This window comes from Pungitius pungitius, chromosome 14, assembly GCF_949316345.1.
Source record: "Pungitius pungitius chromosome 14, fPunPun2.1, whole genome shotgun sequence".
NCBI classification, from domain to species: domain Eukaryota; kingdom Metazoa; phylum Chordata; class Actinopteri; order Perciformes; family Gasterosteidae; genus Pungitius; species Pungitius pungitius.
The window spans coordinates 13,268,139-13,290,747 of NC_084913.1; the positions used below are offsets into that span (position 1 = coordinate 13,268,139).

Below are 22,609 nucleotides of genomic sequence, written 5' to 3' on the forward strand. Positions count from 1 at the left end.
TCTGGCTGTTTGGGCTCAAGGTGTAAACCTCTACGTGTTGGTGAGAGCCGCTCGCCTTTTCCCCGAAAAATCATTTTAAAACATAGAAAATAGAGTGGTTTATTGAAACATATGCAACTATTTGAATGGTTATTACGGAATGACATCAAACGCCATCCTATCCAAGCCATTTTATTTTCAGGTAAACTAAAAGCAACATGCTTATTTTTCAGGGACGTGGTGGGTATAAGCTTATAATTACTGACAGGGGTGATGGTTGAAACAACACAAAAATCAAACCCCAAATGGTAGAAATATGAAGAGAGAACCCTTGAAAAATGCTGTGGGTTATTTCTGTCCTCTGAGACGCCGTAGGTGGTGATTTACTGGAGTCTCTTTCCATTGTCTCAGGAATAGTCAAAAGGAGCGCATGGCCCTCCAGCCCTGTTTTTTTTAACCATGTGATAATTTAGTCTCTTTTGGAAAAAAATGCACAACAAAATAAGTTTGCATCCTCACAAAAACAGGATGTAAATATTTCCGTTAATTCCGATTCAGAGTTGTTGTTTTTTTTGGATGACAGTTTTTATTTTTGGATGTGACGCATACCTACAGCTGACAACACAAACTGTCACAAAGGCTGTCACGCATCATCTATTTTCACCACCTGCACTTTTCCAGCCCGTTTTGAAAGTTTTAGTATGTTTATTTACCAAGTCGAGGCATCACGAATCAAGGCATCTGTAACATTCTGTCTGGTTTCTGGGTCAGTCACTTCATACCAGCAAAGGGAACCAACTAAAAGTCTGTGGTTCAGCACAGTTAAGTCTCCTATAATATCCACCATCGAAGATACTCCTGCAAAGTCATTGCAAATGATTTCTGAGTGTAAATCCACAGATGGGGTTGATTTTATAGAAGTAAGTTTATTTTTGCTGCATCGTATGTTGCTGTATTGATTACTAGAATTACTACTACGTTACAAATCAAATCTGGAAAGGAAATAAACGCTCTCCCCTCCGGTGTCGCTTACCATTGACGTATGTCGTCTAGCTGAGGCCTTCCCACCCAGCTCTCCCTCCAGCAGGGCCGCTCAGTGAACCCGTCTGGTTGAACACGATGCCCGCGATCCATCACACATCTGGAAGTATTGAGATGGAGGAAGGGGGCTGTTAGCAGCTTTGTTTTCCTGGCACCGCAGAAGTCTTTCCACCAGTACTTTCCTGCCCCCCCTTCGCAAGCCTGACAGAGACGAAGGCAGCCGAAATGGTCTTCACAGCAGAGAAACGACTCCCTCAGAGGCCCGTTTCCCCCCTACAACTCATCTTGACATGGTTTCAATCTTGTGTTGTGGTTAAATGTTCGTTCTCATTACGGCTTATTTGGAGGAGACGCTAGAAATATATAAAGAAGCTTTTTTTTTTATTACAAGATCTCTGCCTGATTCTGGGGTTTCACGGGGACGCGAGAGGCCCTCTGGGTACCCTGAGATGGCGACTCGGCCCTGAGAAACTGCCCTCGGTGTTGAAAGCCGCCTTCCCGTGTGGGACGCCAGCCGTGTGTGCCTTTCCTGCCCGTGTGTTCGGATACGGCAGCCCCTCGCACAACTGAGCTGCCTTGTTTCAGCCAAAGGATTGTACTAATATGGACCTGGCAGAGAAGCAGGAAATATTTGCCTAACTGAGGTTGATTAATGGAGTGGACGAGGGTGGGCGGCTGGGAACTGAGTGCGAAGTGGGGGTAAGGAACAGGGGGAAGTTTACACAGAAGAAAACTGTGTGTGATGGGTTTAAAGCTCATTTTCAATATTAGGATGGATTCAGATTAGGTGGTTTAGTGCATGCAGTTTACTTTTGCCTCTTTTTACTCTGTGTGATTATTTGCACTGGCTCAATGGTTGATTTCCGACTTTAATCTTGTGTTTTCAAACCAGTCATGATGGTGCATCGGTTGAGATGAAGTTCAAATTTCATCTCCAGATTGCCCTTTCACATAAACTCTAATATACTGTACCAGTCAACAGACATGGGAGTGGCATCTCAGCACACTGCAAGAAAACAGATTATTGAATAAGGCCAAGTGAGTTGTGGCCTTCTATAGCTATTTCAACTCTGCGTCTGGAGAATTGTAATGAAGTTCATAAATGAAATGATATGATAATCTGGCAGTCTGAAAAGTTTGCCCACAGAGATGTAATGAAAATCCCTTGTTGTCTCCTCCGTTAGCTTGTTTGCTGAGCTTTGCATTCTTTAGTTGCCATGGGAAAAGTGCTGCTATAATGACGCTGACTGGCAATTCTCCCTAAAAATTGATGCGGCGCAGATTTGTCTGCATCTTGGCCCCCGTAGCTTTTACAGCTGGGGGGAGGCCGGGGGAGGCTGGGGAAGGTGGAGGAGGCTGGGGGGGAGGTGGGGGGAGTGAGAGCAGGCGACGAGAACAGAGCAGAGGGGCTCTCAACATTTACGACCCTGCGACTCCTGGCCCGGGCTTTCACTTCCCTCTGTCACGCGACGTGTTGATTCTTAAGCCGAAACAGACTGTGTTGAAGTCCTGGTTATGAAAATGATTCTCAGTGGCACGTTGTTGTCGAGGAGGAACTGGTCTCCGGGACTCTGGAGCAGACATTTTACACAGACTAACAACACATGCGGAAAGCCGGACCACACAAGGATCATACGGCACACTGTATACGCAGTAAAGTACTGTATTTACACAACAAAGAGCCTGTAAGCTGCTCTGATGCTGAAGGCGTTGTTGCCTTTCGAAACACTTGCAAGCAGCTGTTCTGGATGAGCATCACATCCTGGCGTCTGTTTTGCGGTTTTAAAACTGATTCATAGTTAATCCGAGACAATCGGCCAACGTTTTACCTTAAAAGCAGATACAAGGCCTGCCATTCCTCACCCACCTTTTGAACAATTACAGACTTGAATCTATTGAAGAGGTAGTGGCTTTCCTCACTAACAGCAGCATAGGGGACTCCTTTGATGTATCCCCAATTCCAACAACCGATCCGAGACTCACTTAATGCAGATTAAATATCAACATCTCCATCCGACACATTGAACAGCTGTTGACTTTTTTCAATACGACACACCTTCATCCAAGAAGGAGGTGCTAGTTCCATAAGTTGATACAACTATTGACCTAACAAGAACTAAAGTGTAATTGGGAGGTTTGGACATCTGAAATTGATGTCTGGAGATCGGTGAGGGATGAGATCTGATGCAATCATTGTTTTTTACAGTACTGTTCCCTTATTTTTCATGCCTCTAAAGTTTATCAAAAGTTATTCCTGGAAGTTGAGGACATTCCATTTTTAAACATACGTAGATATAATAAAATAACCCCTCACAGGTGATCAATGCATACACTTGATCTGATGATACTGTACAATGTAAACATGATGAGGAAGCTTCATTTCTTGTTTTGCTGTAATCACTTTTGCAAACAGAAAACCCAACCGCGGCAGTTTTCATTTAGAGTGATGGAAGCCGACGACAACATCGCTCTCAGAGGGCGTTTTTCTCTGGTAGCTCCTTCAGTTCATCACATCAATTACATCCTGCTGAGCTACAAAGCCAATGACTCGCCCAGTGGTCCTGTCGGCCATCTCCATCCCAAGCTTGTCATTAGCTGATGCTAAAAATACATCGCAGGTCTGATATATGACAGTTCAGGGGTTTGCAAGAAATCTGGTTCTGGTTGAACCTTGGGCTGCAACTAACAATTATTTTGATAACTGATTAAACAAATTATTCCGTTGAACATAATAACAACATAATACTTTAATTGTTTGAACGTCCGAACTTGCTCTTGACGCTACTTCTACACTCTCACTCTCAGACACACCCATGTTCACTTAACCGCATTCATTAAATCTTCACCATCATTGAAAAAATGCTTTTTGTTTTTTGTTTCCACACTGAAGACTATAGTCGCCTGTAATAAAAACTTCAGGGCTACATGCGTGATAATGTGCTATAATACTAAAGTTTCTAGTGCTAGGAAAAAAAGTAGCATCTTTTTAATTATTTAATTGACATATCCCTTGACACACCCTTTTTTGTGCAGATTGTACAGATTTAGTGGGATTGGACTGACCGCCTCATGCAGTAATCTGCTGCTGCATCCAGTAGACCAGTAACTCTGTGCTGTGACCTTGCAACAGCCCCAGAACACCTGCAGGGCTTGTGAGTGTTGACCAAAACACAGCCAGTGGGTCATGTGACAGCGCAGGTGGCTGCCGGCCTGCACTCCGAGTTGCTGCCAAGCTCCCCAGTGACCCAGAGAGTTAAAGGAGCCTGCAGGAGGGACGGCTAATTCTTGTCAGGAGAAGGCCTGTCGCCCAGAGCAGCCAAACTTACCCTCCTTCTACGACATTTAACAAGCTAACATTCCTTCCGTAAACTTTTAGTCGACTCTAAGCCTTTTTGACTTTTCCAGCCGTCTGGTCCTGCTAAGGCTGCACAAGGCAGTTTGAGTAAAAAAAATGTGCTCATTTGATCCCCTCATTCTCATTTGGCAGATAGGACGTCTTTCTTTTTTCTGTCCTTTGGCATTGTGCGTTTGGCTGCACATGTTACATGTTAACAGGATAACTGCTAAACTCTGCAAAACTCCCCATCAGCAGTTTGAATTTCCTTTCTGCCATTCTTTGCAGGTGGTTGTTAACTTTAGTGATCGAAAAGTGAACCGTAAAAGGGAAGGGAAAGAAAAGGGGCTGACAATTGTCGAATAATTACATCCTGGATAACAAAATGAAAATGTCAACCCTGAGAACCTGCAGAGCCAGCAAACACTCTTAACGTAACACTTTGATTTAATCAACGTTATCCACGTTAGCTGCTGACACCAGAGCCCTGCCTCAACAGTTGGCAAGCCTCTAAAGGGATCCATTGATTAGGATTAATTCAAATATCCTTGTGCTCGTCTGAGCTTGACTGAAATCATGACTAAACTCGAGGGAATACGGTCTCTTACAGGCAAGGGGCGTGTGTCTGCACGCCGCACATGAACCTTCAGAGCTGGTCTTATTCTGTCAGTTCTACCGCTGGAGAGAAAACACCATATAATCTGCCCTTCTCCCCCTACATCGTCCACAGGATTCTTTGTTTTTTTTCTTCCTTGAAACTCCCACCACATGCCAGCAAACTCGCACACATCTGAAAAACCGGGCCTCGAGTTTATTGATAGCCGTGTAAACCTCACAACACCCCATTCTCAGAGTGATCTCATCGCCAAAGTTCCACGAGTGCTCCAACCCGGCCCAGCAGTGCCTTTAAAGTGGCTTTTGTTCCCTCGTCAGTAGAAGGCAGGCCAGCGAGGGACAGTGCGGGCTTTCATGAGCGGCTTGCTCTGCTCCTGCAGGTCCTCCTTCAGCTCTCGTGGAAACATGGTGGTTTGGTTTCGGGCCCCGGGTGTAATTAACCCGGGGAACTCGTAAAGAGGCGTTCGCAGCGGGGCGCATGGCGGCCTGCTCCTGTTGGGTGGCTGGGATCCCGATCCAGATGTTTTCTCTCAGGGTGTTGGCATGGCAGCAATGGCAGAAAATCCCAAGCCGGCTGCACCTACTGAACACGGTACACAAGGCCCCAGTGTGCTGCGGCTCCCAAGGAGACCGTGCAGTACGTAGGCTTGTTAGCATCACAGGGAACGGTTCTCCTGAAGGGGCCAACAGGAAACCCATTTATTATCAGCAGCTCTGGTTCAGCAACAAAACAACACACATGGAGGTTACAGACACATTTAGCACATTTATTGGCAACATTACCCAAATGGATGGCCGATTGTTGGTTGGCCCGACCAACACTGAAATATCTCAACACCCTTTGGATGGATTGCCAAGTTACTGAGATCTTACTTGTACAGACATTCATGCTTCTCGGAGGACTCACTTTTCATCCAGCGCCATCTTGAGGTAGACATTTTTGGTTTGGAGTGATATATATATGTCATCAACAATTCGGTGTATTGCAAAGACATTCATGTTTCCCTCAGAAGGAGCTTTAATAACTTCACATTTCCTCGGGCGCCATCACCAGGGTTTTACTCTGATAATGCGTTGGTGTTGTAAACTAATACCCACCTCAGTTTTTCTTTAGTTTACCTCTTATCAGCAATGCGGTCATGCTAACACGGTACACTGAGATGGTGAAAATGGTAAATATTTGACGTGATTAACATCAGCATTAGTGTTGACAATGTGAGCAGCGTTGGTGGATAGCCTCCCAGAGCCTGTTGGAGCCAGGGGAAGGCTTTTCTCAAACTAGCGACACGTGTTAAGCATGTTTGCTGACCCGGTTAAGAAGAGGTGTTTTTCTTTTAAATCTTCCAGTTAAAAAAAGTCTCACTTCTCCATAACATCCAGCCCTAATCCTAAGCGACCTGGATACAGTCCTGCTTGTGATTATGTCGGCCATGCATGGCTCCGTGCATTGGACTGGAGCCATTGTCAACAGATTGTAAAGCAGTCTGAATTTACTAACTGCTGTATTAATGAACACAAAGAGGCTGCTGTGGCATCAAAGTCAGAGTTGATTACCCAGCAAACATCTGGATGGCCCATGTGGGCTCGCTGGCTGAACAGCATATGATTGTGTGTGTAAAAGTGCTGTGACTAAAGAGATGCTTTTTGTTCTCCCTCTCTTCAATCTCGACAGACATTCACAGCTTGGTGTAACTCTCACCTCAGGAAAGCAGGAACACAGATCGATAACATTGAGGAGGACTTCCGTGATGGACTGAAACTCATGCTGCTGCTCGAGGTCATCTCAGGTAGACAAACAGGATTACCCCATCAGTGATAGTTTGGATCGACCCCTCTGTCATATGTTGAGTTTGGGAAACGTGCAGATTTGCTTTCTTCAACAGTCTTGTCTTTATAGAGGTGTCTAGGGTCCCTTTATGAGTGGCTTTGGATTAAATCCATAGTCGCCTGGATTTTCTTGGACCGGTTGGGTTAGATAATTGGCCCAAATTACACTTGATTGGAAAAATGAATAGAAACGCGTCATTTAAAAATGAGTACTAAAAACTTTTTACAGAAAGAAAACATTGAAAATATATTTTAGCTCTTTTTTCTCTACATACCAAAAGCTAATGACTGAATTCGTAAATATTTTCCTTTGAATTTGAAGCAACAACCAACAGCCAGTTAACTTGTCTTAGCAAGTAATACTGACATCAGTTCTCTTCATTTACTCTTGGCAACAAATTGAATGAGTATTCATTCCCAAAGTTTTAAACTAATTATTTTAAAAAGTCCCGAACACTTTAAGAAATTTGTGCCCCAGCAAAACGTTATCCTTGTTTGTTTGGCCTTGTCACAATATCTCTTTAATACTAATGTTTTGTTCATTGGTGGAAAAGATGTGATTTGACCTGAATGAGAAATGGCCAGCCATATACACCCTGCGGATCGGTCGTGTTTTCCCCTCTAGGTGAACGCTTGGCCAAACCAGAGAGAGGCAAGATGAGAGTCCACAAGATCTCCAACGTCAACAAAGCACTCGACTTCATCGCCAGCAAAGGAGTGAAGCTGGTGTCGATCGGAGCCGAGGGTGAGTGATGCCACAGCTCTTGTCTAGGGACATTTCAGCCATAAGACCAAGGTCAGGGATTTCCCACCAAGTCACCTGACCTTCCCTAAATCGGTTCACATTGCATATTGTCACTTATCAAATCTAATTAGACCATCAGCCAAATCGTTAGTAATGGCTAATGTAGTCTCACCTTCGTCTTGTCACCCTGGCGGTGCCGCTGGCTGCTGTGCAGTTTAATGAGGTCTTTATTCCACAGTGTTCCGGTGGAGGTTGTGCTTTGCTGTGCATTTTTTGAGTAAATCTCCTCAGGGGCTGAGGCTGCTCATTGTTCAGCCCGAGTAACTCAGGGAGGTCCATCCTCCTCCCAACGGAGCGTAAACTACTCTTTAGCAGAGTAAACATTCACTGTTAAACTACAAAAAACAACATAAAAGATATTTCGTCTCAGCCAATATATACATTTTTCCAGTTGTCCCCTTCCATTTTCCTCATTAATCAATTAATCAAAAGAAAATCTAAAAATATTTTAAAATGCCTGTAAAAAGAAGAGAAAAAAAACAGTACATTGTGACATGAGAGAGAGGAACTGTTGACCATCACTAAGAGCTAATTCATGTAATCTTACTAGCATTTTCTTCACTTGTTTTAAGAAACTTACATTTTGGGCTTCAAAAAGAACAAAGTTTGCTATAAGTTGTTGATTTAGTTGTGCAGTGCACAGAGGCGGGTTTTAGCAGCATTCCAGACAGATTAGCCTCCTGCAGCCCGGCTCGCTGCTAGCGGCGCTACGGGGCTCATTGAAGGATCCGATCCGGGGGGGGGGCATTCAAAGGGAATTAACAGGATTTGTGTTCCTCCCCCATGTTGATCGGTCATGTTCATTAGCGCTTAATCTCAACATTTACCAGCGCGTGTCGGCTGGAACAACACAGCCAGACTTCCTGTGTCTCCCTAATTCGATCCCCGGCGTCTTTCACACCGCGTTACATGTGCAGACGTCGGACTGACGGGTCTCGCAGTCCGAGGTTGCCCGTCACAGTCGGGCGACGGTGGAGCTCGGTCCGTCCTCCTTATTGGATTACAGGGAGAAACAAATGATTATTGAAGGAGGTCAAACAGGGGAACCTGTTGAGGGGGATTTATATTGTGGACAGACAGGGCTAGCTCATTTACAGCCTCCGTCTGATTGACAGCCACAAGTCCAGCCTGAAATCATTCAACTGAATCATCCCACGCTCCTTTCAGCATCCTTTCATTCTTTCTCCTGCACTCTTTGTTATTGACAGATTTGTAAAAGTAAAAATCTAGAAATTAAGACATCTTAAATGACTTTTTCACCTCGATTTAAATCCTGTCTAGTTGGTATACTAGACGTTCAATGCTATTAAAACGGATTAGACGAGATTAACAGTTCATAGCTTTAAAGATGTAGGTTTCCTTTGTTATATAGATTCTAAAGCCCTTTGAGCCATGAATAAAATGTACTTGACAAGCAGTTATGTGCTTTGAGCCTAATGCTAATATGCCCACAACGACAAAGCTACCAAGGGGATGTTTAGCAGCCTACAGGGATACTTTTCACCGTCATAGCTTAGCATGTTAGCATCGAACACTAAACACAGCGTTGAGGCTAATGAAAATGTGACCACTTTTTACACGTGTACGGTAAATAGTTTTTACGTGATGATGGTGCTTGATGAAGATCAGGAGCCTTCACCCTCTAGGGTTCTTAAATGTCTGTACAACATGAGGTGCGATTCATTCCTATTTTGGAAAGGGCTGTCTGCACAGTTTCAATTGCAAAAGAAGGAGGGGGGTTGGACCTTTCAAATGTATGAATGGTAAAAATCAGCCACTGATGAGATGGATGTGTCTGAAGTCAAGGGAGCTGATGGCCTTGGTCTCAAGGAGAATAACATCCATAGACTTGAAGCTGGAGGTTGGTGTCGGTTTCTACATGTCAGGGACATTGTGCAGCTCTTGTACAACTCTTTGAATGTGTCCATGCGATCGAATATGAGACGGAGCCAGAGATTCAGTCCCATCCTCAGGGCTTCACTCTATAGACCCCCAAATCAATGCTTCTCAACATTTCTACAACAATGTTCAAAATATAAACATTATGAGTGCATGCTAAATGTCCAAATCCTCATTTATTTATAATTGTTATTGTTTTTCCCTTCTTTCAGAGATTGTAGATGGCAACGCTAAAATGACCCTGGGAATGATCTGGACTATAATCCTCCGTTTCGCCATTCAAGACATTTCTGTGGAAGGTACTGAGTGGATGTGTGTCCACATGCTTCTTTCATTCCCTTTATTGAAAAGAACTGGTGCCTTAATCTGCAATTGAAAACACTTCATTGACACAGTGTCGCAGCGTCAAGACCTTTGTTACCACTTGTAGACTCAACAAGCTAATGCAAGTTAATTAGAATTTGAGTGAATCAGATACTGCTCTCTCACTTCGGAGGCAGACATGTTAGTGTTATGGTCCTCTCCTTGGTAAACATATGCAGTGCACACAATGTAATACAATATAAAGGTCAAAAGCGGTCAGTGTTTATTTTGTTTAGAGTGATTTGAAGTATTTTATTTCTAATGTTTTGGCACAACAGAATAAACCATACACCTCTCGGTATCCACTGGAAACCAGAGGGCACGAAACGCCCGAGCAATCGCACATGATTCCCATCCTCCTCACCTCCACCTAATCCACCACTAAACCGGGATTAGTGGGGAGTTGGTCAAAGTAAAAGCCTGAGAGTTTCTTGAACTTCCCAATGATCCCTTCTCCCCGACCGCAGAGACGTCTGCTAAAGAGGGCCTCCTGCTGTGGTGCCAGAGGAAGACCGCGCCCTACAAGAACGTCAACATCCAGAACTTTCACATCAGGTGAGGAAAACTCACCATGAGTGACATAAAAAAGGTGTTTGACTCAGCTGCTGGAATCTAGTAATGGTATATGATGCATGAGTCTCTGTATCAACCAGGGAGAATTGGGTCAAAATATTGTGAAAGAGCAGTGGCGGTGTCATCTGTTATCTGCAAATTTAGTTGTTGAAAGTGTATTATTCAGTGGAGTGTTGAGCTTTGCTCCACCCTCTTGTGTCAAATTCTCTTTGCAAAAAAGCAACGTGGCGACGACCAAACTTCTTATATTCAGTCCATGCTTATTACTGAAGGCAACTCTATAATACTCGGATGAGTATTTTAACATTTTGATTATCTCAGGCCTATGAAGACAAAATTTGAGACTTCTTGGTAGCCATAATAATGTCCACTGTTTGACTCCTGTCCGGGGAAATTTTATGCATTCTACTCCTTATTTTGTGATTAGTGATTGCGCGGTTGTGATTTTGTTATGAGTGACCCGGGTTTTTGTACCATCTTGCTGCAGATATATGGTTCATACAAGTTAAAATGTAATGTCTTCATCTGGCCAAAGACAACAGTCTTCAAGAGAACGCCTGCAGTTTGAATAAGGAAGTGCATCAAGGCCACAAGTCTGCACTGGAGCACCATGAGCGCTCTCTCAATACCGCTTAGTTCTTGGAAGCCTTGGAGTATGAGACTTGCAACTATCTCTGCAGGACTCTGCGTTACATTCAATTATCATTTTTATTAGAAATATATTTGAAGCACACCAGCATTGCATAAAATATCAAACGGTTAGCGCCTCAGACTGTGCTCATGCTGAACAGAGGAGAGCTGAAACCAGACAGACTTAACAGACCAGACCAGCAGACACGTTCTTATGAAGCAGACCGAGAGGGAGAGGATGTGGCAGTAATCCACCTGTGTTTGAAATGACATCAAACTGCATTAAGTCAGCCTCCTGGTCTCATCCATCTGTCCCTGCCATGAGTTGGTTCAACTCCTACTCCTCAGTCCACATCACAGGGTACCTTTTGCGTGGTTTGAATTATTGAAAGAAGACCTCAGATGTGGATGAAAGCCAAGCCGAAAATAATAGTGGAGGGGTCATTTCAGGAGATGGTAAAGGGGGGGGTGCTTTGATGTGATCTCTGTGACAGACGATAGCTGTGCATGAGATGAGAGGCAGAGGGCCACTGCTGCTTCAGCCCGACGATGAGTCACCTTGTAGAAGCTCCTCTCGTTCTTTACGGGCACTTGGTTTGGCAGGCAATACATTACATTATTCCATCTCACTAATTTCTTACCGGGCAGTAAGAGAACAGCAGTAAATCACCCAGAGCTCTTCCATAGCGAGATAGAGATATGCATTTCATCCTCCCATCATACGGCTACGTTTAGACAGCCTGGCTGCTTTCAATGAACCTCAGAGGGCCAAGTCTACATGATCATTGATTATGGAGCAAAGATGTGATTCAAATACAGTGTTGGCAGACTTGGTTCTAGGTGTGATATCTAGATTTACATTATTTATTGCATTGTTTTAGCTTGTTTTTATTTCTTCTAGATTGATGGTGCAAAACTTCCCTTTTTAGCTGCAGCTTGCAGCTGTTGCGGCTTATTGGCTTTTTTGGTATCTGCCGTTAAGTTTTGTCCTTGAAAGCCATTCGATTGGTCCCTACTTTTTGTTCATACATTGGCAACTTGGTTCTAACACACTTTGCCATATCCAACATTAGAAATGAGATCTTACTTATAACGCGGTATTCTGTGTTTCTCCTAAAATAACGTCCTTTAGGCTTTTCAAATTTCTCTACGTTAAATTAGAGGCTTGGATCATGTGGTAAATGAGATGATGTGTCCTCCGTGATTCGTCCTGCAGTGGTCGAGTTCACACACCGCGCCGCTGGGAGAATGTGGGTGTGTTACATGAAACTAATTAGGGACTCCGATGGAGGGGAATGGTTTAAAGTCAACTTTTTGTTTGTTTGTTTTCCTCCTCTGCTTTTTTCTGCTCACTTTCGCCTTCATCTAAACGACTTCTCTTTGTTTCAGCTGGAAAGATGGTTTGGGCTTCTGTGCACTCATTCATCGGCACCGTCCGGAGCTCATCGACTACGGAAAACTGCGCAAGGTGAGAGATTATTGTCTGACATTTAACAACGTGAACTTCAACCACTAATAAAAGTTCAGCATATTTCAAATGTTTATGCAAAATCAACAAAAGTACAAAGCAAAAGGAGACCAGACAAGTTTGATTCCCATGATCAAAGCCCAATTTGACGTGCTAACATGACTTATTTTTATCCGACCAACCTCACTGATATATTCAGTTTACAATCACATTAAACCAATAAAAGCAGCTAATATTCATATTTGAGATAGTTTTGTTTAAAGAGATGGCTTAAATTGTGAATGGATAAAAAAATTGCAGATAAATTTCTTTAGGATCTGCTTATCGAGCAATCATTAATTTGAGGTAAAAAAAGCAACACAAAGTAGAAAAAACGGCCACCTTTCTAGATGCTAACTTAACATCTGAAATATTCCTTTATCTTTTTTTTTTTTTTTTGCAAAGCTGAACACCTTCTGGCAGTTTGTTTTATACAGTAATTGCGCTACGGTAACATGGTTGCCCTAGAAGCAGGATACTAAAACAGCATTGCAAAGTCTAAAGGTCTTGATGGTCTGCTGTGTCTGCTGTTGTCAGGACGACCCAATGACCAACCTGAACACGGCCTTCGACGTGGCAGAGAAGTACCTGGACATCCCCAAGATGTTGGACGCAGAAGGTGAGCGGGCGGAGAGGAAAACAGCCAAATGATTAAGAGGAGCAAAGACCAAAACATTCTCTCTTGGAAGTCTGAAAGTGACATAGTGACACGTTTAGTGAGTGCAGCGCCCATGATTTTACAATCAACAACAATCTGACAGAGATTAACCGGGTCGGCACACGTGTGAAAAGCTCCAACCTTTTCTCCAAATTCCTTTTCAAGAATACTGCTAAATTACAACCAGTCACCTCTTTCAAGCGCTTTCAAAAGTCCCAAACATCACATGGATAAGCTTCCTTTTACATTGCTTGTTCTTTCCAGCCGCCTTAATGATTTCAAGGCACCAATCTTTCTGAGAGAATTTATTTTGGCCTTAACGCTCGCACGTGCAGCTGTGCACACACAGAAGGAGACACAGATCCTCTTTTCCATTGAGTGTAAAAAATATTCTACACTTTGCAAATTCTATAAAGCTGCTGGACGCCATGGTGAATCTTCTGGTATGGTTTCTGCTCACTTATTGTTGCTGTTTTCAGGAAATACGTTTGAATGAAAGCCTCCCTGTTCAGCACATCTGGACGGTGATGGCGAGTGTTTTCCTTTGTTGTGTTTGTGAAGCGCTGAACCCCAGCTCTACTTCCTGTTTCGTCGTCGCTCTGTTTAACAACCTCAACTCCACCCCCCCGTCCCCTCCCTGACCTGCTCTCTCCCCCCGCAGACATCGTGGGCACTGCCCGTCCGGACGAGAAGGCCATCATGACCTACGTCTCTAGCTTCTACCACGCCTTCTCAGGCGCCCAGAAGGTATCCTGGATGCAGCGTCTCCTTCCTCTTCCTCCCTCCTCTCCTCCTTCCTTTCCAAGTCTGTGTGTTTTTCCTAACCGTACCCTTCTCTCTCTGCAGTGCACAAAGCCCCCCCTCCCCCCGACCCCTGCAGGGTTCACGCTCCACTTTCCGCATGGTTCACGTTACCAAATGCATGACGGGATGACAACTTTTTTTCTCAGAGGCAATGAGCATCTCCGGTCTATCTCGTTGGGTCGGCGAATTCGGCCCCCGATCAGGCTTCTGTCCCGCTGAACAGAAGCTGATAAACGAAGCCGCAGTTGCTGATGGAGAGAGACAAATTAGCCTAAAGTGTTGCATGGTGGGGTGGGGGGGGGGACGTAACTCATTACGAGGGATATGTTTAGCCCGGAGAGTGCCGACTCAAATGGAGGTTGGAAAAATGAACGGAATTAAAAAGCGAGCGGAAAGCTGTCTTTTTTTAAAATTTGAATGGATACGCGCCGTCTGTTCCCTCGTTTCCCAGTAAGACAGAAGGTACCTAACGGACTTTTCCTTATCCCGACAATAAAGGATTGTCCCGCAGTTTGATAGCTACCTCGAGGCACAGCAGAAAACTCTGGGGTCGTGTTGCGCCTCCTCTCTTGACAGTTGGGGAGCAGCAGAGCATCACAAAGCCCGGGTTACATAAGAGTCGGGTTCCTTTGAGAGGCCCAGCAGCAGAGAGCGTTTCAACACAGCTGTGTTTAAGCAACTCGGGATAGGAGTTAAAAATGTCTGTTTACGACTGAGGAGAATGGAGAGGCGGGGTCTGAGGGCAGTGACACCACAGCTGGACTCTGAGAAGTGACATTGCTGCTTCTTTAATTCAAGTTCAATCACAAAAGACAAAAAAAAATATGAAAAATAAACGCCGCGAAAAAGCTTTAACTTTGCTCTCTGTAGCAACGACTTTGTCCTGCATATTTTACAGTTATTTGCAGGTATTTGACACCAACTCCCTGTGTGTACTCTGGAGGATCTGATCGACGCATTTGGCCATGATGTGTTAATTGATTTTAAACGGCATAATGAGCCAGAGCTTCTGAGCTACATTAGTGTTCACTTGGTCTGCTCGCTTCAAAATGACTCCCATGGCCTCATTCTAACGTCAGTCTGAAGACGACCTTCTAGGTGGACTGGAGATGACTCAAGCCGTGGTCGTTGCCTCCTCTGGTTATTGCGCCCCTGGCTTGCCCTTTTTGTCTCAGCACTTTTACTCTTGTGCATTTGTCTCTTTTCTCTGTCCTCTCTCTCCTTCCTCCCTCTGTTCCCTGGGCAGATATCATTAGCACCTTGAGGCCAGATGAGAAGGCCGTCATGACTTATGTGTCGTGTTACTACCACGCGTTCTCAGGCAAGCAGAAGGTGAGAAATGACCTGGCAAAGGAATACTCCAAAGAATAACCGGATACCTGCCAAAGTGCCCGGATCAGAATTAATACGCTTTTGCCAACATTCTTTTGTTGACAGCTTACATGTCGCTCTAAAACACTGAATGACACTAAAAATGAATGCACCTTTTTAAAGAAAGTTGGAAGATTGCCTTTTTTGTGCAATTAATTGTCCTCATACAGCAATTCTACTGATGCAATGTAATATATGACATATATTGAGAACATAGTTTTTGAAGCTTCTCCGATTAAATGGGACCTACCAATCAGGGTGAGAGGAGTCTCTGGTGTAGCTGTCCAGGCAGTCCCAATCAAATGCCATTGAACCTATTTTTTCGCTCAATTAAATATTTTTAGTAAACTTTTATTAGGCTTGATCAGTGCTGCCTCGTTTGAGTTCAGTGATTGACAGCTGCTATAAAAAACCCTCCAGTTCTGATTTTCTGAGCACGGTGACGTGTTTCAAATGGCGGCAGAGGAACCGGACATTTTCACCGATTTCACTGTCTCCCGTACTATTGTCATAGTTAAGTGGTAGTTTAAGAAATTCTAAATAAAAGGTGTATAGGTGTTACCAACTACAGTTTTAACAATGGACCGGATGACTAACTACAATGTTATGATGAACCAAAAGACAGTGTTAGAGTTCTCCTGTTGGCGGGTAACCAAGTCATTGGTCATCGAGCCGCTCCTTCCCTGCCATCTCTCCGCAGCATATGGATCCTCAATAACCTTCATTCAGGGGAATTCCTTATGCCAACAGCGAGCCACATTCTACGGAGAATAATAAAGACGTATCATGCGCACACAGGATATTCACTAAGCCTCCTGTACTCAAACTGTTTATTAGGACCCACTTAGTGGAGCCGTTGAAACTCTCAAGGACCCGGAGGCCAATAACCACAGCAGGTTGGCACACAGTTTAACAGCACAGGAATGGATCCGGGATAGAAACAGCAAATATGGAGCAGTTTAGAAGCTGATGTTCTGGAGTCTGGAGATGTGTCACTTCGGTTGTCTTTCTTTGAATTATAGAGAAAAAACTTGGAAATAGAGCAGATAATCTAATAATTTTGAATCTGCAGCTGACACCATTTCATGATCCTAGAAGTCATTTGAAAATAGTTGTAAATAAATCCCTGACTCGGATCTATTACTAAATAAAACTATTGATAACACATCAGACCAGAGCTCCTGTAAGTCCACTTACTCACCGATCAATTCGGAGTCTTTTTTTTTTACCTTAATCAACCCTTCCGCTCTCCTCCACCTTGGATGTCGGGACAATCTGTGGAAGAGGTCGTTGCTGTCAGTAAAAAAAAAGCAGGCTGCAAACAGAAGCACGACCTGCACATCCTGCCTCTCCTTTTAAGGCAGCTCGCCCGCTGCTCCGTTGGAGGCCCCCGCGGCATTTCCTCCACGAGCCAAGTTCCCCCCGTGATCTTTTGACAAAGCAGACTGCATGCAGTCTTCTGTGGGGAAAGCTGCTCCCGGAGCTGCCACAATGGGGCGGGAGGAAGATTGGAGCCAATCCTTTTGAATTGGTCTTAATCATTGATTTTGATTTTTTTGTTGTTGAGGGAAATCGATAATTGTGCAGTTTGGGTTGATTGACAGTTGCTCACGGATTCCTTTTAGTATTTTAACTGGAGCACTTTAAAATGCTGCTGTAAAGTCGACTCCAGACTTAAGCATGTCTTGCTTAAATCTCTAATTCCCCCCCCCCCCCCCCCCCGTATTTCTCAATGAGCTCTCCTGACCACAATTACTCTTCTTGATCCCAACGGGTTAACGGACTATACGTTGTCATGGAAACCCTGCTTTGCTCATGCATTGCTCGTCCAGTGAGGAAGGCTGTCAGGCCCGTGTTAAGGAGGTGTTGTGTCATGGATGAGTCCCCCTCCTGTGGTCTCCTCCTGTATTCCCCCGGCTGAAATAACACATAAAAAGACTGTGGTGCAGAAAGGAAGGTGCCCCCTCACCTGACCTCCTCCACAAAGCTCTGGCCACAGACAAAGGTTGCAGTGCAGTTTAAGGAATAAAAGGCGGTAGTAAATTGTCAGTTAAAGGTCAGCCACAAACGGAATAGTCTCAGCAGACCTGCAGCTCTCTGGGAGTTTGTTCCAGATATGTGCAGCAGACTTTTACAGAGACCTGTGAACACACTGCTACATTTGTCGGGTCTGCTGAAGATGAATGCGTCGATAGGTTTTTTCCAAATCCGGTTGAGACATAAATCCTCCAATCCTTGATATATTATTCAGGAGATAGAAGTCTGATTTTTTTTATTGCATAATTAGGAAACATATTTATAGAAATAACATCATTGAGTTTACTTTCTTGGAGCATTGTGGCTGCTCCATTTCTTCATTTCCAAAATGACTCCTGTGGGAAATTTCTTGTGCTTGTGTAGATGGATGGAGGCAGTTGTAATGGCAGAGATGAATGTAAATGTGAAAATAATGCTATAAAACGAAAGAACAGAAGTACTAAGAGCTAAGTGTGCGTAAAGTACCAAAAGTACAAGTCTTGTTACTGATGCATTATTATATAGGACATTATAAGATTTGTTCATTCTGATCCATCAATGTTTTAATATCATTTTACTGTTGTGGGAGGCTACTTCTTTTTATTCAGCTAGTGAGTGAAACCTGGTGGTTCTCAAACTGAGGGTTGAGTCCCTTGACAGGGTCACAAAAGGAAAACTCAAGCCCGTGGTGAGGTGATTCATATGGTTTTAATCTAGTTAGGCATACAATGTAAATTTAATATAAAGTCATGCCATGTCCAAAAGCCTGCAAGGCTGTCCAGTGTTACATAGTTTCAACACAAGGGAAGTCAATGACTTGATCAAATGTTATCTCCCTTTCAAGCCGCTAGCTTAATCTTTTACAATGTGTTATATTTAAAATACATGATGATCACATAAAATGTATCATACCTAAAAAGGAGATACAACTGTCATATGAAAACAAAAAAATTGTTTAAGAGCATAAAATGGAAATACTTGAGTAAAGTACATATGCAGTACTTTAAAATATTATTTGAATACAACTCTTTACATTCCATCATTATAAATCTATCAGTTCTTCTTAAAAAGGTGTGTTCCCTCAGCTGTGCGTCTCTCACTGATCCCTCCTCCTGCAGGCAGAGACAGCAGCCAACAGGATCTGCAAGGTGCTGGCTGTCAACCAGGAGAATGAGCAGCTGATGGAGGACTATGAGAAGCTGGCCACTGATGTGAGCACCTCTCCCAATTGTTCCTACAATTGTCTTGCACCTCCTCTGCCCTTCTATCTTCCCGCTCTCCTTTTTTTAAAGCTGCTCCCTTGCCTCCCAGCCCTCGGGGGAGAGAGTGCTCGTGCAGGGTCAGGACCGGAAAAAAGACTTGATGGAGATAGAAACGCAGCCGGGGAAATACTGCTGATTTGAGGCCTAAGCATAAGAGAGAATCCTTATACTAATATTCATAAACTTTTTTTTTTTACTGTTTTAGCTCACTGAAAAAATAACATAAGTGGGATAAAACGTGCAAAAACTAAATTATGATTCTTTCTTTATTGTTGTGAGAAATGAACCAACCAATTGGCTAACCATCTCGACCTGTATTCTTCCCCCTCTTTTCACACATTGATTACACCCAATACGCCATCATTCATTCTCCCTTTTCCTTTTATCTGCATCTTCATCTTCTTTCCTTTGAATGGTTCTCGTTTCTCCTTCATCCTCCCCCTTATTCTCACCCTTCAACACACACACACACACGCACACACCACCCACACTAACATTGACACCACAGCTGCTGGAGTGGATCCGTCGCACCATCCCCTGGCTGGAGAATCGCATGCCCGAGAACACCATGCAGACCATGCAGCAGAAGCTGGAGGACTTCAGAGATTATCGCCGCCTCCACAAGCCGCCCAAAGTGCAGGAGAAGTGCCAGCTGGAGATCAACTTCAACACCCTGCAGACCAAGCTGAGGCTCAGCAACAGGCCCGCCTTCATGCCCTCGGAGGGGAAGATGGTCTCGGTAGGTCGCAGACTAACAAACACAAGAGTTTGAGATCCAAAGCTCCTCTGTGATGGGATTCAGAAACCAGAGTTACCTTAACTTACATTAATCACATGATGCCAGGGTACATTTTTATCTATCTATCTATCTATAATATATATATATATATGAGCATCATGACCTTTTAATAGAAAAGGTGTGGAATTCAAAACTCTGGTAATGACTTAATTGGACAAACATTCAGAGCTCTGATGTTTTATCTATGTGATGTGGGTACAACCAAATGTTCAACAATATGTTTATATTTACAACGGATCCAATGAAAGCCTATTGTGAAAAGGGTCATTTGTGGACATTAACTAACTTAAAATTCTCACTTTTCTCTCCTCACTTTTCATTTCGTTGCCGTTCCAAGCCTTTTATTGCCTTTATAGCGTTGTTTTAAATAGTCCTGTACTGACACAGCAGGCAGCCGCTTACAGTGAAAAATAAAAGTAAAAATAACAAAATATATGCAAATGACACACATGGTGAAAAATGGATTTGGCAGTTAAAGAGGCAGATTATTTTCTCAGGAGCTGTTGAAGTAATCTAGATAAAACTGATATTGACTAAAATGGGGTTTTGTATTGGTGTACACTGAAATCTATGGCGTATAACTCCAAATCAATGATCTATAACAGTTTTGAAAACAAGCCACTGCTGTCAAGTTCACACCATGTTTCCAAATGAACAAGAGGTTTGTTCATTTGGGTTCCACTGTCATGATTCTTTGTCTTTTGCCGCATGCAGGACATTAACAATGCCTGGGGAAATCTAGAGGGAGCAGAGAAAGGCTATGAAGAGTGGCTCCTCAATGAGATCCGCAGGCTGGAAAGACTCGACCACCTGGCCGAGAAATTCCGCCAGAAAGCAGCCATCCACGAAGCCTGGACTGATGGTACTGAAAGGAGAAATACTGTCTGGATGTAAAGATCTTGCTCCTTTGTTTTACCTTCATGGGCCTGAAGTCGAATCGGGAAATCGCCCTTTTGTTTTAGTATCACTAAAACATATAAACAGGGAAAAGTCATTGAGACAGATATTTTTTTTTGCAGGTAAGGAAGAAATGCTGCAAAAGCACGACTACGAGACGGCCTCTCTGTCAGAGATCAAGGCCCTGCTAAAGAAGCACGAGGCCTTCGAGAGCGACCTGGCGGCCCATCAGGACCGAGTGGAGCAGATCGCTGCCATCGCTCAGGAGTTAAAGTAAGAGGCCATGAACAGGATGATGGTAAAAAGCTTCTGCTGCGGCCTTCTGTCGATGAATACAAGAGGAAATGCCGTAGGTCAAGGGTCGAGGTCTGTACCTCCCCGGTTGCGGTTTGTGGTGACCTCAAAAAGTCATTTGTTATTGTCAAAATTCTCCTCGTACACATCAAATGTCACTCTCTTGAGCTCTGATTCACTTGATTTTCACAATGTAAGTAATGAACCACTGAAAAAGCGTCTCAGTGAACTCCTTTGGGGACTTGAAGAAATATTTACATCAGAGAGAAACACAGACAAAGCAGGATCATGAAGGCTTTGAGAAGTGCACCGAAGAGCGACCACGGCGGAAACCAAAGCTTAAGTACAAGATGTAATGGAAACTGCTGGGATGCTGCTGATGATAATAATGGCTCTTCTGTTCCCTTGTCTGTTTGTGCTTCAGTGAGCTGGACTACTATGACTCCCCCAGTGTAAACGCTCGCTGCCAGCGCATTTGTGACCAGTGGGACGCACTGGGAGCTCTGACCCAGAAACGCAGCGAGGCTTTGCAGGTGAGACCAGTTTCAAGTCCCTTCGCTGCTTCTTGGTGCCGGTTAGAGCTGAAATAATAACCGTTGACAGATGAAAGTGTGTCTCTCACACCGAGACTCTGTGGGAAGATTTCATTTTCAGGATTTCCATACGAGCTTGAATATCCCTTTTCTTTAGTTTTTTGTTGTTGTTTTTTTTACTATCACTGATGCAAAAATCCATCCATTTATGCCCCGGCTTTCTGGATGTTCACGAATAAAAGTTCAGAGTGGTAAACTTGTGTTTTTATGCTCAACAGAGAACCGAGAAGTTGCTGGAAACCATCGACCAGCTGTACCTTGAGTTTGCCAAAAGAGCGGCTCCATTCAACAACTGGATGGAGGGCGCCATGGAGGACCTGCAGGACACCTTCATCGTCCACACCATCGAGGAAATCCAAGTGAGAACCCAACGGACCCAAAGCCGCCCATAGCGTTTTGTTTCCAGTTTATGCTAAGCTAACATTTACCTGACTGATAGAAGAGCGATATCAGTGAATGTATTTCCCGAAATGTCAAGCTTTGGTTGAAGTGAAATGTAATATGGAGGTATGGATAACTAGAAGTTATTAAGATAAGTAGTTGATACAGATTTACTGGTCTCGTACTCGCAGTACTTGCAGAAAAAAAAAACTATAATTATCTTCTGGGCACAATAATCGTATCGTACTATATAATAATTTTTTGGGGAGTCTGATATTATACTGCGATTTGACACTGGGAAACAAATATGTAATTGTTTTTGTGGTTTATATTTTCCTGCCTCAGGGGTTAAGCACAGCCCACGAGCAGTTCAAGGCCACGCTGCCAGAGGCCGACAAAGAGCGCCAGGCCATCCTCGGCATCCACAATGAGATCGCCAAGATTGTGCAGACCTATCACGTGAATATGGCTGGCACCAACCCCTACACCACCATCAACCCCCAGGAGATTAACGCCAAATGGGACAAGGTAATTAAGATCAGTCATGATCAAGGAACTACAAGAGGATTTTTAATCTTAATTTATCTAAAGAAGATGCAGTCGAGTCTGCCATGCTGACAGCTCTTATGTTTGTTGGCCACAGACATGACTGGTGGTTATTTTCTCATCAAACGCTTTGCGATACCAAAGCATAAAACATGTCCTAGACATCCCAAGTATGAAAAATAAGATTGGTGTGTTCTCTTTAATGTTTGAGCATTTGATCATTTTCACACAGCTTTTGTATTGTTACAGGAAGTGAGTTTAAGCCACTTTGCACACGTGGGTCTGTGACGCTTCTCACAGTTACAGTAAATGAGGCTCGCTACTACAATGAAACCTGCCAGCCCAAACTTGACTTTGTTAAAGGCAAAAAAGGCACTTTTTTCATTTAAAAATGGAGCAACTACCTGTTTCACAA

The 22,609-nt window shown here is 43.7% G+C and overlaps 1 protein-coding gene across 5 annotated transcripts in view; it reads left to right on the forward strand.

Moving 5' to 3' along the window:
* actn1 (actinin, alpha 1) overlaps nt 1-22,609 on the forward strand; it is a 40,014-nt gene that overhangs the window by 11,623 nt on the left and 5,782 nt on the right. For 3 of the 5 annotated variants that reach the window (XM_037486335.2, XM_037486337.2, XM_037486338.2), the window contains exons 2-15: nt 6,642-6,756; nt 7,422-7,541; nt 9,713-9,799; nt 10,331-10,418; nt 12,456-12,534; nt 13,111-13,192; nt 13,893-13,978; nt 18,541-18,633; nt 19,193-19,423; nt 20,198-20,345; nt 20,503-20,653; nt 21,099-21,207; nt 21,486-21,626; nt 21,994-22,176. In XM_037486335.2, coding sequence (XP_037342232.2) covers nt 6,642-6,756; nt 7,422-7,541; nt 9,713-9,799; nt 10,331-10,418; nt 12,456-12,534; nt 13,111-13,192; nt 13,893-13,978; nt 18,541-18,633; nt 19,193-19,423; nt 20,198-20,345; nt 20,503-20,653; nt 21,099-21,207; nt 21,486-21,626; nt 21,994-22,176 — 1,713 coding nt within the window. Of the gene's footprint in view, nt 1-6,641; nt 6,757-7,421; nt 7,542-9,712; nt 9,800-10,330; nt 10,419-12,455; nt 12,535-13,110; nt 13,193-13,892; nt 13,979-15,281; nt 15,368-18,540; nt 18,634-19,192; nt 19,424-20,197; nt 20,346-20,502; nt 20,654-21,098; nt 21,208-21,485; nt 21,627-21,993; nt 22,177-22,609 lie in introns of all 5 variants that reach the window. The other 2 variants (XM_037486336.2, XM_037486339.2) reach the window with 1 other exon arrangement.